At 35.3% G+C, this 16,987-nt stretch overlaps 1 protein-coding gene across 1 annotated transcript in view; it reads right to left on the reverse strand.

Moving 5' to 3' along the window:
• The window catches only part of DPYD (dihydropyrimidine dehydrogenase), an 852,446-nt gene that overhangs the window by 794,621 nt on the left and 40,838 nt on the right, over positions 1-16,987 (reverse strand). Inside the window, exon 2 of the mRNA XM_045478381.1 lies at positions 16,684-16,794. Coding sequence (XP_045334337.1) covers positions 16,684-16,794 — 111 coding nt within the window. The remainder of the gene's footprint in view (positions 1-16,683; positions 16,795-16,987) is intronic.

Raw genomic sequence — 16,987 nt, forward strand, 5'->3', positions numbered from 1 at the left:
ATGATGTAAAATTCTTCAAAGAAATCCTAGACAAATGCTTTATCATCTGAACCATGAGACATTCCCCACATTCAAGGAAAAATTTAATAAAATAATACCATTTCGTGAGCATTTACCATGTGCGAAGACTTGTAATATGCCCTCTCTAAATGCATTAGTGAATTTAATCCTCAAAATAATTTAATTATATTGCCATGATTACTACTATATCCATTTTCATTGAAGGAAATTGGAGCTACCTGACAGAGGTAAAGAACTGTACCCAAGGTCAAGTTAGTAAATGCAGAGACATGATTTGCACCCAGGCAGCCTGTCTCTAAGCAGGAGCTGATTACATTATACTCTACTGTCTCTCACCATATAAAATTTAACTATTCTTATTCCTTAGTCCATTCTCCTTTTCCTACTTAATTATATTTTACCATATTCCCTAAAAATAATTATAATTTTACCATAGTCCCTAAAAATAAACATCTTTTTTTTTTTTTTCCTAAGTCATTAGAATTTGAAATATGCCACTGTGCTTCTTAGGATTTTTTGGTTGTTTATATCTAAAACCTGTTTTAGATAGTTTAAGCCAAAAAAAAGGGAGACTATATCTGGATATAAGAGTATCTCACAAAAGTTGCAGAACTCTCCTTATAAAAAGCCATGTGTAACCCAGGCAGTTTTTTGTCTACATCTATCTCTCTCTTCTCTTTCTTCAAACTGGCTTTTTTTTTTTCCTTTTTATTATACATGGCAGGTAGAAGATGGCCACCCTGCCAACACCCAGGTTTCAATTTTTTTTTTTTTTTGTTTCCTGCTAAAACAGCTCAGAATGAAATAAAATCTTTTATCCCAGACTTCTAGGACAGAATCTGCTTCTCCTGGCTGTGGTCAGTTTTCTCAATTAGATTCAGGTCACCAGATTTGAGGTCTGAGTCAGGTGGTACAAATAGAGCTTCACGAGCCCATACCTACACACCTGTGAATTTGAAAGGGCAGATACCCTCAAAAGTATACACCACTGTCATTATTTATCCCAGAATTTATAATAAAACCTTTGTTTCTTGTAGTAAAGAATCTTAAATCTAAGGAACATAAAAAATACAGAGAACTCAATCCTAACAGGTTGCACATGAAGGGAATAAGAATATGCTTACCCTAAAATATACCACTTCAGTATAAATATCATTTTGAGCTGAAGGTGATTAGGAAAAGGCAAACACAGAGTTCTTTGCCCTCTCCCCAGCTATCTGCCTAAAAGCAGGGCATGAATATTCCTTTGTGAAAATGTTACTCCTTTCCTCTCCTGTACCAGAAAAACCATGATCACTGTAGACAGAAAGTCAGTACTGAGATGCACAAAAACCTTTCTAAAATAACTCTTATTTTCTATTAGTTTCCCCCCATATAGTCACCTTTCCACAATTAACCACCCTGAGATACCCAAACCCCCTTTTCTTTGCCTTGCCACTTCTCCACAATTTATCATCCACTGTTAAAATGGCATATAGGGCCGATAAGTCTAACTGCTTCTTCGGGTCTCCACTTCTTTTCTATGAAGGTCTCCATGCACATAAAAATAAAATATCAATGTTAACCAAAATGTATATGCCTTTTCTTCTATTAATGGCTTTTGCCAGTTTAATTCATAAATCTCATTAGCTAAACTAAGGGGTAGAGGAAAAGTTTTTTTTTTCCTTCTATGTACTATACATTATTTAAATACATTATAAAGATAAATAGAGACAAACAGATATTTGGAGTTATACATTCAAATGCTGATGCTGAAATTTTAAGCACTGAGTCAATCTGTAAATGTTACATAGATTAATGTTTTCAGGATATTCTCATGAAATGTTCTGGAGAACAGGTTAGTAATATCTAAATTGATATTAAAAATTCTGAGAGAAAAAAAAGAGAAAAATTTCATCCTGTATTATTAAAAACTACTGAATCCAAAGCATGATCACACCCTCTGCATGGTACATTTTTTTGGTTGTTAATGCAACTCTAGAGACATAACACTAAAAACACTCTGGTTTAAAGAAAATAAAAAAATGCAATGCAGTTAGGATGTGCTGAGCTTGATTGGGTTATATGAAAATGCACATATTTTTAAATTCATAAACTTCCATAATTGAGGACTATGAGAGCAGAGTTCCATATTTTCCATTCATACTCAATTTTAAGTGTGTGACTATAAGAGAGTCTTTTTCATGCTATTTTTCTACGGTCCCTGATACTCAGAGTAATATATGAAACATTAATGTTCTGAGTTTTGTGAGTATACAGCATATACGAAATCCTTACAGAAAGAAAAGCTCCTCAATTCCTAATCATTTCAATAGGCTCTAATGTAATATTTCCCACATTGCAAATCACAGCACTTTATATAAGGAAATCAAGTCTGGCCAAGTGAGCTCTATGGAGTACAGCCTGCAAAGACATCAGTTCAAAGGATCAGATGTCAAAGTGCTCCCTCTAATGTCCCTTAATCATCACTCCGATTAGTGACTGAATAGAACTGTGATTAAAAACGCTGCTGCCATTGTCTACCTATTCAGTCCTCTAGCATTCTACGTAGGTTCCACCGATTAGTGTTTGAATAGGGGAACGATTAGAACGACAGCTGCCATTGTATGCCCATTCGGAAAACAGCAAAACTCGCATATTTATTTGCTATGAGCACCAAATAAATGTTTTGCAAAGGTAAAATATACTATTAGGCTCTAAAGACAATTTAGCTGATTTCTTTTGTTCAGAGCACTCTATTTTCCCATATGCAAAGATATTTCTTATTTGCAAATACAGTAATATGCTTCATTAATATCTTTTAAAATATACATATTCTGTTTTTATAGACATAGTCTTAACACACATCTGCTTTATTATATAGTACTTATTGACCTACAATACATCATACAATTCCAGTTTAATATTATGACTATCCAAAGAATTTCTGTGTAAACAAATCAGTTTGGTTCCAGATCCTTTGGATCCCTTCTCAATATTCTTAGATTAATATGCAATTCATATGAAAAACTTCTCGAAAAAGAAACTTCCTTGTCAAACACTGAGAGAAAACATTTCATTTTCAAGCCATTCTAAGAGAGGGGGTGTTTTTTTAGGTTAGCACTTAGTACCCTACAGGGGCTCACCTAAGGGAGAATCAGACAGGGTAAAGGCCCCAAGTCAATGCAGACCTGCAGACTGTGATGAAAGTGGGCAGGGACAAGGCATCATGTTGAAGGCTTTTTGGAAAAGGGAAAATGTGGCAAAAAAAATTCACAGGAAGATAATTCATTCTTACTTCATGCATATATTAGTCAGTGTCCAAAATAGCTGGCGTCTCTTTCTGTTTCTCCCTATCTCTTTCTATGTGTCTTTTTCTCACACTCCCACCACCACCCCCCCTCCCCCCGCAACACACACACAATATGCTGCCAGGAAATTTCTGGGCAATATAGGAAATGCTCTGTTTTTCATTACTGTTCTTAATATCTTCCTGTTCATTATCTCTCCATGTTCTTTCCATATTCAGTTATGCTGTTCTGCATCCACTGTCATGATGGACCTACATGTGTATTAGCAGAAACAGACCAGGGAGCATCAACGCTTCAATGTTAATAATGATAATCAATAACACTTGTTGAGGAATATATATGCAAGGTACTGTTGTACTGTACTATGCAAATTGACTCATTTAATCCCAACAGCAAGTATATCGGGTATTTTCTATTATTATCCTCATTTGACAGAAGAGGAAATGGAGGCAGGAAGAAATCAAGGAATTTACTTAAGGTCACACAGCTAGTAAATGGCAGAATAACTGAAACCAATTAGTTTGTCTCTGCAGCTCACTCTTAACCAACCTTTCTGCTGATAGGTCATCCCTTCTGGTTCCACTGTCTTCTCGTAAGAAAAAAAGAACCCTCAATGATAAGGAAGCTAACTTTCAAGACAAAGTTTTCTTTCTTTTTTTCTAACAAAGCTAAAGAAACACACCTTATACTCAGGGAAGTGTTTTTTTCCAATTCAACTTAAACCCTGACTAGATAACTACATTCCACTCCAATTAACAATAAAATTGGTATTTAAAAAAATGCCACTTAACCATTATAAAATTTCAAACTAAAGAGCAAAATAAAAGAGGGCTGATGGCTGACAATTACAAATGAGTTTAATTTGTGTGTCACATGGACATGGAGAAAACTGTGATCAGTCTGAAATAAATAATTAAAGCAAAACTCTGCTGTTACAGCCTAAGGAAATCAAAAGTTAACACTTTTCTTCTTTTTAGTCAATTAACATTTTATTACATATTTCTGCCTGGAGACTAAATCTCTGGCAATACTGGTCTATGTGTGGAATGCAACACCAAGAAAATACATACACACAGAGAGAAAACCCAATATGTGATAAAACTCAACATGATGCCTTGGCCCTGCCCACTTTCATCACAGTAGATTACAGCATGTAGTAAAGACTGCTTTCTTAATGAGATGACATGCACTTCTCTTAATGAAATAACCAGATTATAGAACTTTGCAAAACATGTAATCATTAATATCCTCTTCAACATTATCAGTGCTATTGTTACTTGTACCAGTCCTTGCTGACCTCTTCTGTCTCATCACTTCACACTTAGCCTCACATTCTATGCTTCAGCCCTGCAGACTCAAACTGTTTCAGTACCTGAGGTTCAGGTACTCAAGTCTTCCCAATATGTGTTTTCCATTCTGGTGGGAACCCTCTTCTTTGACTTTCCCTCCTCTATCTGTATTTTCAACTTCAATTCTGCTTCCTCAGGGAGGCCAAGCTTGAATCCTGATACTGATTTCTATACTTTAGCTATAACTCCCATGGTTGCCTGCACAGGCAACACCTGATTGTGAATGACTTTAATGCCTGTGAGAAAGACTGTAAGTTGTCAGGATAAGAAAAGGGTTTCTCCCTTTCCCCACCACTTTTCACAGTGGCAGACACATAGTAGGTCTGCCATTAATACTTCATAATTAATGAAACCATACAAGGCAGATTCCAAGAAATACTTATACTATGTGACTCTTAAAATTAGGCAGAATAACCGATCTCCTGTATTGTAGTACAGATATAGAAAATGTGACACATTAATTCTTCTTTTAATGTTTATTTATTTTAATGTTTAATGTCAGTGCAGAGTCTGACATGGGGCTTGATCCCAAAGACCATGAGATCATGACCTGAGCCCAAATCAAGAGTCAGATGCTCAACTGACTGAGCCACCCAGGTGCCCCACATTAATTCTTTAAGAGGGTTCACCTATGAAAAGTAACTTTTTTCCAACCATTGGATTAATGTCTAACAATGTTCAGGAGATACTTTTCATAGTTCATAGTTCATATATAGACAATGAAAATTAATCAATGATCATATTTTAATTACTGATTCAGGGTATACTTTGTATTCTTTTTTTTTTTTTTTAATTTTTTTTTTTCAACGTTTATTTATTTTTGGGACAGAGAGAGACAGAGCATGAACGGGGGAGGGGCAGAGAGAGAGGGAGACACAGAATCGGAAACAGGCTCCAGGCTCTGAGCCATCAGCCCAGAGCCCGACGCGGGGCTCGAACCCACGGACCGCGAGATCGTGACCTGGCTGAAGTCGGACACTTAACTGACTGCGCCACCCAGGCGCCCCTATACTTTGTATTCTTAAAGAAACTGAGAGTGCCCAAAAATCTTTTTAAATCCATAACTAGGTTTTAACACTTACAGCAAAAATGCCTTCCTATAAGCAACAGGCAACTATTTTAAAATAATTACTGGTTATGTGTCAGAAGAACCCACCCCAATTCCAAAATTATAAGGTCTACATATGTCTAAATTACCACAAAGCAAGGTTTTAGGCTCAGAATCCCTATTCTACTTAAATTTTTTATACTTTGACAAAGGATTTTCAATCAAATGTCACAGTATATTTTTCCCTCTATAAAATTTTTCCTTCTGCTGAACTTTAAACTTGCATTTTTTTTAAAGGATCAGTTTCTTCAAATCAATGTCTATTCTAACATATACACACAAAATTAATTACTAAACTTATACAGTGATGTCTTCTAATCTTTGTTAGAGGTATGGAAGAGACTTTCCAATAAAGACCACTTAAAATATTCTTATTTTAAAACAAACTTATTTTTTTCTAATTCATTACAATGTGCTCAATACATTTAGCAGGGTAATTGTCCTTAAAATATAAACAATAAAACAGTGTCAGATCAATGATTCCAAATCTCCAGTAATACCTAATGTGTGGTAGCATTACTAGGAAGTTAATGTAATGACCAGAGAAACCTACTCAGTCAGCTAGCCTGGAGTTTTGGGACCACCAGTGCCATCCAAATCCATGAGTCCCTATGGCAGGTCACCAGTTGCTACCCAAGTTTAAACATTCATAAGGACATCTCCAGGTCCTGACAGGCTGGTATCCCCAGGACAGTATAAGCCCTTTGATTGGCAGCTGTTATCAGGACCAGTACAACAGTGAGGTAAGTGAGGCATCCATGGCACAAAATTTAAGGAGGTACTCATTTTCACGGTCTTGCAAGTACTATCTCAGTTTCCCAAAATGGAGTTCTAACTGGCCTTGCCTGTCTTAACCCTTCTTCCTTACTTTCTCTGACCCAAAATAGAAACTTACTCCACCTTCTCTCCCCACTCCCAACACACCTCATTTGAGAACCTGCTGGATGGAGAATAGGAGACGATCACGAATTCTGTTAGATCCAAATTCAAAATCAGACTTTATGGGATGGGGAAGTTTTACTATAATTCCTTCTCCTTCCTCCTAAAATGTGCACATGTTAAGCAGAGAGGCCACTAGTTTTCATTTCTTGAAGAAAAAGATGTAACAACAGAAAGCAATAAGACCAAGAGAGCTTCTGTGAGATTTAAGATTTCAGAAGTCAGATTTTCAAGGAATCTGAAAGAACTTGAGTGATTGACAATGGATTTAAGAGGAAATGAGTAATGAGTTAAAAGTAAATTTTCTTCTCCACTCCTACCTTCCCATCTAAACTATATAAATATTTTAAGAATGGAAAGATAAGATGAGGATACATAAAAAAAGGAGGGGCCCAGAAATATTGGTAGATTCACAGAAAAAAAGATCATTGCCAAGCTACTCAGGCTGGCAACTACTAGTCATGCACATGGAAATCATGAGCTCGAGAACCTATCAGATGAAGCCCTGGGAAGAGGTGACTGAACTATGGAAGTTTCCTGAGCCCCAAAGCTGAATGACTGTCATGTATTCACGAGTGGCTTAAAAGTAGTACAGAGGCAGGGAACAAAAAGGGATCTCATGAAAGGGAATGAGGGATAATTCTACATCCCCCATGATGGTTAGTAAAGGAAACATATAATGAAGAATCAGCTAGGCTCACCACATCTACCACACTTGTCACCAAATCCCAGGGAAGTCAGATGTTAGCCCAGAGAAATAAGGAGGGGCAGGGGGAGCAGAGGGGTAAAAATTCTAAAAGTGACAATGACTAAGTTTCTTAGAAAAGCTCAAAATAGAATTTAAGTTTGGTTACAGAAAAATAAAGGAGGTTATATTTCCTGTATGCCTGAGTTTCTAGTCTGATACTTGTGTTCTCTATACAATGCATTTTTCACTTATTGAAGAAGGCATTAAGTTGCAAAGAATCTTGGTTTGGGTTATTTTATTTTTATTTTTTTTTTATTTCAGAAACCCCTTCAGGCACTGAGTCTATTTTCAGAAGAATGCTATTGTCAGCAATCAGGAAAGCAAGCTCAAGCTTGAGAAGTTGTTTTAAAATATGGTGTAAGAAGAGGAGAGAGTAGAACAGGAATTACTTTCTTACTGTGAATGTGGTCAAAAATTCTTTTAACTTTGGAGCTTAAAAAAGGAATTCATATTGTGAATTTGCTATATATCAACATTGGGACCTGTATTCTATGTCAAGTTAACAGAGTCAGGTAGCTGGGTTATCAAAGCAAGAATAATTCCACCTTCCTTTTCTGAATGAGGTTGAGTGATTATTAACTATGTGGATTTTATTCCTTAATAGTCATGTAAGCTTGAGAAGGAAAAATGGACCCCAGCACATAAAGCAAATCATAAGGATAATTTCCAAAGTACAAAAAATAACCACATTTGGAAATCATGTATTAGAAGAAAAGCACAATGACCTGTCCTTCCTTGCAGGAACTCTCTCACTTCTTTCCTGGCTCTCATCTCACCCCACATGGTGTTTCTTAGATAAATTCTCATCTCTGCCTGCCCTTGCCATGCTGGTATTCAATGTCATGCTAAGCCACACTGCAGCCTGAGGCAAAAGGAAAGAGGTATGGTTTTATATACATGTTTTACATATTCTTGGATTATTTATCTTGTTTACTGAGTCTTTCAGTGTCCCTTACGTTTTGTACCTCAAGCCAGTACCTCACTTGTCTCTCCTAATCCCACCCACAGTTCTCAAAGATCTAAGTTCCAAACTCTTCCCACTCTCTATACTTCCTGGGAAACTCTACCTACAGGCTTTATGCCCACATATACTCTGATGACTCAAAACTTTTCACCTTCATTCCTGACTCCTTTACTGAGCTACAACTTTTGAACTAAATAGGATATACCCAGGTACAAGAAACAAAGGATCACAAACTGAATTCATTATTCTCCTCAGTTTTATCTTATAAACAACTAAATGTACACATAAACTCTCAAGTCATATTTATTTTGCCTCCTGTTATGGACTGAATATTTGTGTCCCCTCAAAATTCATATATTGGAATCCTAACACCCAATGTGATGATATTATGAGATAGGAGGTGATTAGGTCATGAAAGCTGAGTCCTCATGAATGGGATTAGTGCCCTTATGAAAGGTACTCAGGAACACTCTCATCTCTTCTGCTATTTGAAGACACAGCAAGAAAAAGGCCATTCACGAACCTGGAAGCAGGCCCTCACCAGACACCAAATCTGCCAATGCCCTGATCTTGGACCTCCCAGCCCACAGAAGCATGAGAAATAAATGGTTGTTGTTTAAGCCACCCAGTCTATGGTATTTTTTGCTATAGTAGCCCAAGCAAACTGAGATAATCCTAAATACATTCAAATTTATCTTCTCTCCTACATACCCACTGCCCCATATTCTATTGTCTTCTAGCCTTCTACACAAGTCTGAATTTTACCTCCCATTTTCCTTATTAAATCCATCTTCCCCTATGAAAGTTAGACTAATTCAGCCAAAGGCAAATTTGACTGAATTACACTGATAATTAAAACTCCTTAATAGTTCTTCCTTTGAAAGAGTACTATTGTTATTTATTGATATTTCTGTCTTCTTCAAAAGAATGTGAGACCTTCTTGGCAAGGCCTATGCCAATCAAATTCATCTTCATTCTACTGTGGTAAGTGGCACAATGGCTGGCCCATTTTATAAACAGGCAATGAATGCAAAAACAAAAAGTAGTGACTAAAACTGGGAACCTCATCCAGGAAAAAAATAATGATTTATCAAAACCTACACATTATTGTAGTCATTTCCTAGAATGAAAAAAAAAGTCAATGATTTATTTCTATTTACTTATTCAAACAATTTTACTTAAAAAGATCTGGTGCCAGATTACATGAGTGCAACCTCTGGTTCCACCATGAACTAGTGGAATCCTGGACAGGTTTCTTAAGTTTCCCTATGCTTCAGTTCCCTTATCTATGAATGGAAATAAAATACAGTACCCTCCTCATAGGATGGCTCTGAGGATTAAATGAGATAGTTCATTAAAAGCACTTCAGACAGATTTGCAATTAGCAAATTCTTACTATATACTATGGCTTATTATTATTTTTTTACTGTGAGCACTTACTATGAGTCACATGTTTAAAACAAAGTAGCTAAGGTTCTTAAAAATGTCTAATAATTGGATGTCTTCAACTACCTTCTCTTTTTATTTTCACCCAGTTTTCTGATTTGTAACATTTTCAGGTCTTCAAATATTGCTAATGGAAAATGAGTGCAAAATATTTATGCAATTACGACAGTTCAGCATTTTCAAAAATGGCAAAAATAAACAGCAGTTATGGAACACCTGCTTAAAAGATACTGGAAATAACTGCTTCGTGCTTCATTAACCAGTATAAACACATTTGCCAGTTTAAATCCCCTACTGAATTCAGAATTTCCAATTAGTACTAGAATGGTATCAAACTGCCAAGGGAAGAAATTCCTGGGTAAAAAATTCAGAACTGCCATTCACAGAGCACTTTTACAGGTCAAACAAATGCCTATCTTCTAAGAAGCCTATAAATTTGTTTGTTAAAACTAAATTTGCACCTATTTTAATAAACAATTTCAGACTGGAATTTGTAATTTATTCATCTTTGAATGGCATTCAATACAGTGCCTGAAATATGGTTGTTTCCAGAACCAAAATGGACAAAGATAACCAGATATGAACAGAAGGTAATACAATGGCTCAAGAGAAACTTCTTCCCTGGGAATTCAAAGAGACCTAACCCACAACCCTAATGCACATATGCAAAGAGTGGTAAGTCAGTGATTATCTGAACTAAATCAAAACAGAAAATTATAAAGCCAAAGCAAAATAGTTAGTAAATTAAAAAAAAAACATAAATAAATAAAACCTTTCTATTTGGTGGTAGGGAAGTTAGCTGAAAATGATCTCTTTGGCTATCCTCAGAAATGATATTAAGATTACTGGTAAAAAAAATGTGACAACCAATACAATCTATCTTTTCCTTAATTCTGATGATTCCACTTTCTAATAATCTTCCTTGCCTTTTCTAAGGAAGCCAGGTGATATACTAAAAAGGATGTACTAGACCCAGATGACCTGATTTCTAGATCTGACTGCAACACTGAGTAATTTTAATATGCTTAAGTAAATTATTTAACATTTTCAGCATAGTCCTCATCAGTAAAACAAGGAGACAAATCTGAATTGTCTATTTACATTATGGTAAAAACCAAATGTAATATGCAAAGGTACTCTGGAAACTGTATAGCACTATATAAGAAAATATGTAATCCTTATGTCCAGTATATAAATAATATGTGACAAAAGGATCCTATTCATTCATGCATTCATTCGGCAGATATTTACTGAGCACCAACTATTCTAGAAGCTGGGAACACAGCTTATGCAACGGAACACATGATGAACAAAACACAAAAATCCCTGCCCTCCTACACTTTATATTCCAGCAGAAAAGGGCAGAAAATAAACAAAATTAGCAAGTAAAAAACAGTATATCAGTGATGAGTGCTAGAAGAAAAATTAAACAGAGAAGTCTAAGGGGAGCTCAAAAGGGGGGCAGGTTAGAGTTTTAAATAGAGTGGCTGGAGAAGGCCTTGCTGAAGTGACAATTGTACAAAGGAAATTGTGAAAACTCCAAGTGAGCTGTAAAACCACTGAAAGATTCTGAACACAGGAATTTTAAACAGGTTTGTGTATATTAATTAAAGATTCTACCAGGAAAGGCATAAGCATGCCTTTGAAACTATTTCAAGGCTATTGAAATAAACCAGATGAGAGATGAGAGATAATGGTGCTGGCTTAGAAAGGTTGATAGTGGTGAAGGAGGTAAGAGGTAATAAGATTTGGATATAGACAGAAATTAAAGCGAGGAGAGAAAAATGAGACCACCAACATGATAAGCCTTACAGAGAGAGAGAAAGATCTAAGCTCTGAGCATTCTAATATTTAGGGGTGAGAAGATGAGGAATAACCAACAATGAAGCCAAGGAGATGCTAATAATGAAAGAAGAAAACCAAGGAGTTTGATGTTCTATACGCCAAGTGAAAAAAAATATTTTAGGAACAAGAGAGTGACGCTGTATCAAGTGCTGCTGATGAGGGCCAAGATTTCACCCTTTGTTTACCAATTTCAATTCATTTTTCCTAAAAGCAAATTTGAAACAGGGATTGGGTGCAGGTGATTTATGGAGCGAGGGCTATTCAGGAAAAGTACAAGAGGCATAAAGCAGGGTAGGAAGGAGGGAAACTTTCAAAGCAAGGACACAGTCAGTGGTACCTTCTAGTCATAGCCAAAGCAATAGAGCAAGGCTTAGGAGCATAACAGCCCACGAGAGTTGTCCCTGCCTTGAAGCAAGTGGGCTAGCTTCCTTCAGGATACTGTCTTCGTCTTTAGTTTTCAGAAATTCAATTATGACATATCTTACTATGGTTTTCTTTGAGTTTCACACAGGTTTTTTGAATTTGTAGGTTTATGTCTCTTTCCCAATTTGGAAAGTTTTTAGTCATTATTTCCTTTTTGAGTATTTTTCAGCCCTGCCCTCTTTCTTTTCTTCCTCTGGATAGTGAGAGAAGTCATTGACATCACAGAGGGTAAGTGGGGATGTGGGCCCTTTCAGTTACTGGCTAGCTAATGGGGATGAAAGTACTGGCTCCCTATTCTTTCACCCAGCAGAGGTGTGTGGGCATCTCATTATCTCATTACAGAATGGAAGTCTAGGCTCTCTTCTCAGCCTTTATGGAATACATAGGGATAGGGCCACAGTTTTTCTTGATGTGTTTGGGTAGAGTAGACAACTTACGGTCTGAAGGTTTTCTGTCTTGCTAGGCTGTTTTTTCCCTGGTAATTTGGCTAGAGAGAGCAGACTTTTGTTAGGATTTGTGTGTGTGTGTGTGTGTGTGTGTGTGTGTGTGTGCGCGCGCGCATGTGCGTGTGTGTGAAGTTAGTGTTGCCAGTTCTCTAAATTCTTTAGTCCCAAGACTGACATATTTCTTCATTTTCTTCATTTATTTTAGGATTTCTAGTTTTTCCAAGACACATGTTTTTTATTTAGTTTTATTTTTAATTATTTAATTAATTTAAGTAAGCTCTATACCCAATATGGGGCTTGAACTCATGACCTCAAGATCAAGATTCTCATGCCAGCCAGGTGCTCCCCCAAGACTGGGAAAAATGCAGAAAAAGGAAAACCCTAGGAACTCACCACTATTTCATTCTTTAGGTTCCATTTCTCTAGCTACTTGGTCTTCTCTCTACCTTTCAAAGTCTTATGTTTGTTTATATACATATAAGGCTTTTGAATTTAGAGGAGTGATTATAAATCACAAATATGAAAATTTGTAAAGCAAAAAATAAATCAGGGGCGCCTGGGTGGCTCAGTCAGTTGAGCATCTGACTCTTGGTTTTGGCTTAGGTCATGAACTCACGGTCATGGGATGGAGCACCATGTTGAACTCCACACTGAGCATGGAGTCTGCTTAAGATTCTCTCTCTCTCCTTCTGTCCCTCTCCCCCCTCACTCTCTCTCTCTCTAAAATAATAAAAAAAGAAAAGAAAAGAAAAGAAAAGAAAAGAAGAAAAGAAAAGAAAAGAAAAGAAAAGAAAAGAAAAGAAAAGAAAAGAAAAGAAAAGAAAAGAAATCTTTTGGTTATACTTTTAATCAATTCTTCATGCAAACACATAAGAACAATAATGAAAAGGAAAGGAGCCACATTCTTTAACTGCACTGAGAATAACTTTCAAACCTTCGCTCCGTATTTCCACTTTGGGAATGAATTTCACTGTGTTTTGTTAATATAGGTGTGTCAAATAGAATTTTCAAAATGGTATACATCCAGAGCAATAAATCTGATCTTATAGATTAAGATTATTTTAACATGAATTTAAAGCTTTCATTTTTCTACTAATACTTGATTATATAAAACTTGAAATATACAAAAGTGCAAAGAAAACAAAGGTAATCACTATTAACATTCCATTATATTTTCTTTTTTTCTTTGTGAATATATGTCTAGGTGAATATGTGTGTATAAGTGCACACAATCATTCTTAAATATAATGTTTCATGCCTTTTCCTTATAATATATATTGTAAGTATTTTTCCAGATAATTATTTTAAAAATAATTTCCATGATTGCGCAACTTACTGCTGAATGGATCTGCCCTGATTTATTTAACCACAACTCAATGCTTGGAATTCAGTGGGTTTTCCCCACATTTTTCTCTACCAAATAAATAATGCTGGGAAAAGCTTCTTTCTACTTAATTCTTTATCTACATTCCTAATTCTTTGTTTAGGATAGTTTACTACAAGATAAATTATTGGATGTAAGTGTTTGATAATTTAAAGATATTGTTATGGACTGAACTATATCCCCCACAAATTTATATGCTAGAGTCCTAACCCCTAGTACCTGAGAATGTAATTGTATTTGGAGACAGTCTTTACAGAGATGACTGAATTAAAATGAGGTCATTAAGAGGGGGCCCTAATCTAGTATTAGTGTCATTATAAGAGGAAATTTGGATACAGGCACACACAGAGGGAAGACTATAACAAAGACACAAGGGAAAACCAAGAGAGAGGACTCAGAAGAAAACAACCCTGCTGACACCTTGATCTCAGATTCCTAGCCTCCACAACATTGAGAATTTCTGTTCTTTAGGCCACCCAGTCAATGGTACTTGGTTATGGCAGCCCTAGCAAACTAACACAGGTGTTGATGAATATTGCCAAAGATACTGTCAAATTGCTTCTCTCAGAATTTGTGCCAATACATTTAATGGAGAAGACCCACCTCACTGCATCTTTACCAATTATTAAAAAATCTGATAAAATGAGACACTCAATTTACAGGATAACATTTTGGAATAAAATGCTAATTTCATAAAATAATAATAAAATGATAAGAAAGCCTCTCTTTCTAAATAGAACTCTGACCATAAATAGTTTAATAATATATAAATGAGACCTTAGAGAAGTCATTTAACTTATCAGGGTCAAAGTTCTCATACCTTTAAAATGATTTAGACTTGATAATCTTTAAGGGTTTTCTACATTTGAAATTTACATGACTCTTTTTTCAGTGCCCTGCAATTATTCACACTGTAATATAAGATCTTAGAGTCAGTCTATCCTTTGATATAATTTAGACCACACAAGTCTTCTTCCAGAGACCTCATGATATTAGAAAGCAAATTCACCAAACTGGTACAAGGAAAACTGAACTCCAACCCAGCTTTGCTATTAAGTGGCTACATAATCATCTCAAGTCACATCATTTCTTTGTATTTCTATTTCTTCTTTTCATTCAAAAACCTTTCCTGGATGTCCAATGACAAAAAATTTTGAATCAGATGAATACATACACAATGAGCACATGCCCTCAATTTCCATCATCAAAGAGTTCATATGTAAGGAAGAAAGAAGTACATAAACTAAAATCGTTATATTAGACAGTATAAGCAAAGCACCAAAGAAGCCAGTGTTAAATAAGCTAATACAAATAATTGTTTCAATAAATGATTTGAGAAAACTCATTTGGGGGAAACTAATTTTGGGAAATTGGGTAAAAAGGAAATTGATTTCCAATTTTAAAAAGGTATGCCCCCTAAAGTCGTATTTTAAATATTGCCTTCGAGTTTGTACTTAATCCCCATTTATGGCCTCAAAGTGCCAGCCCTGTGATAACCTCATAGAATCAGTTAAATAACATTTCAGCAATCAGTAATCTCAGACATTTTTCTCCTGTACCTCACTTGGAAATATTAAATGTTTATAGTATTCCCCAAATATTGCTCATATGTTCCCCAAAACCACATCATACAATAGCTTGTATATGCCAGTGTACTCTTCTTCAGCTAAATTATATCTGTAATATGGAAACTCTTCTGTATCATTTTATTGTTATACAAAACAATTTTCAAGGATTTTAATTTAATTTTTTTCATCATAATAATTGTACTCTTAAATCCCCAACACCTATTTCACCCATTCCCCTCACCCACTTCCTCTGTGGTAACCATCAGTTTGTTCTCTATAGTTAAGAATCTGTTTCTTAATGTGCTTCTTTATTCTTCTTTTATTTGTTTTTTCTTAAATTCCACATATGAGTGAGATCACATGGCCTTTGTCTTTCTCTGACTTATTTGCTTAGCATTATACTCTCTATATTCCATTGTGTATATATATATACACACTACATATAGTATATATACTATAGCATATAGTATGTGTGTATATATATATATATATATATATATATATATATATATATACACACTACATCATCTTTAGTGTATATATATATAAATATATACACTACATCATCTTTATCCACTCCTCTATCAGTGGACACCTGGGGAGGGGGGCTTCCATAGTTTGACTATTGTAAATAATACAGCAACAAACATAGGGGTGCATGTGTCTTTTCAAATTAGTGTTTTTGTATTCTTTGGGTAAATACCCAGTAGTGGAATTACTGGATCATATAGTAATTTTATTTTTAATTTTTTGAGGAACCTCCATACTATTTTCCACAGTGGCTGCACCAGTTTGCATTCCACCAATAGTGTAAGAGAGTTCCTTTTTCTCCACGGCCTCACCAACACTTATTGTTCCTTGTGTTTTTGATTTTACAAAAGAATTTTAAGAGAAGGTTTACGGATTTTTAAGAAAATAAATTTTGGTACCACACTAAACATATAATTTTTTAGTTGTTTCAATAGATTTTCAAGCAGTAAAATTAAAAACATCTTTGAGAGTATTCAAATAAAAAATATCTAAAGTATGAAAAAAATTACAGCTGTACTTTACACATATTTAATTGTATTTCTAAGTATATGTAAAATCTTGCTTTACAATGTATAAGATGAGATTATTTTCCATGTGAAACAATCTATCAGTGGTACTTACAGAGCAGTTTTTATCAGTATTTCTTTTCCAATGTTTCTTGTCTACTTTCTTGGCTGAAGTGGAACGCAGCGCTGCATGAGTTTGTGTTCGAGGATTTAGAGCCAGGATACTCTGAAGACAGTATAAACAACATATAAACATCTATGTTGGCATATAAAAAAAAATCAAAATTTTATTTTAAGATTACTCACCACTCACTCCAAAGACTTATACTGAACATGTTGTTTTCTCCTTCTACTGTTGTAATTCCACCATAAGCTTATCTAAAGTAATCATTTGCTAGGTGATATACTCACTGATCTTA

Source organism: Leopardus geoffroyi, chromosome C1, assembly GCF_018350155.1.
Source record: "Leopardus geoffroyi isolate Oge1 chromosome C1, O.geoffroyi_Oge1_pat1.0, whole genome shotgun sequence".
Taxonomy (NCBI): Eukaryota; Metazoa; Chordata; class Mammalia; order Carnivora; family Felidae; genus Leopardus; species Leopardus geoffroyi.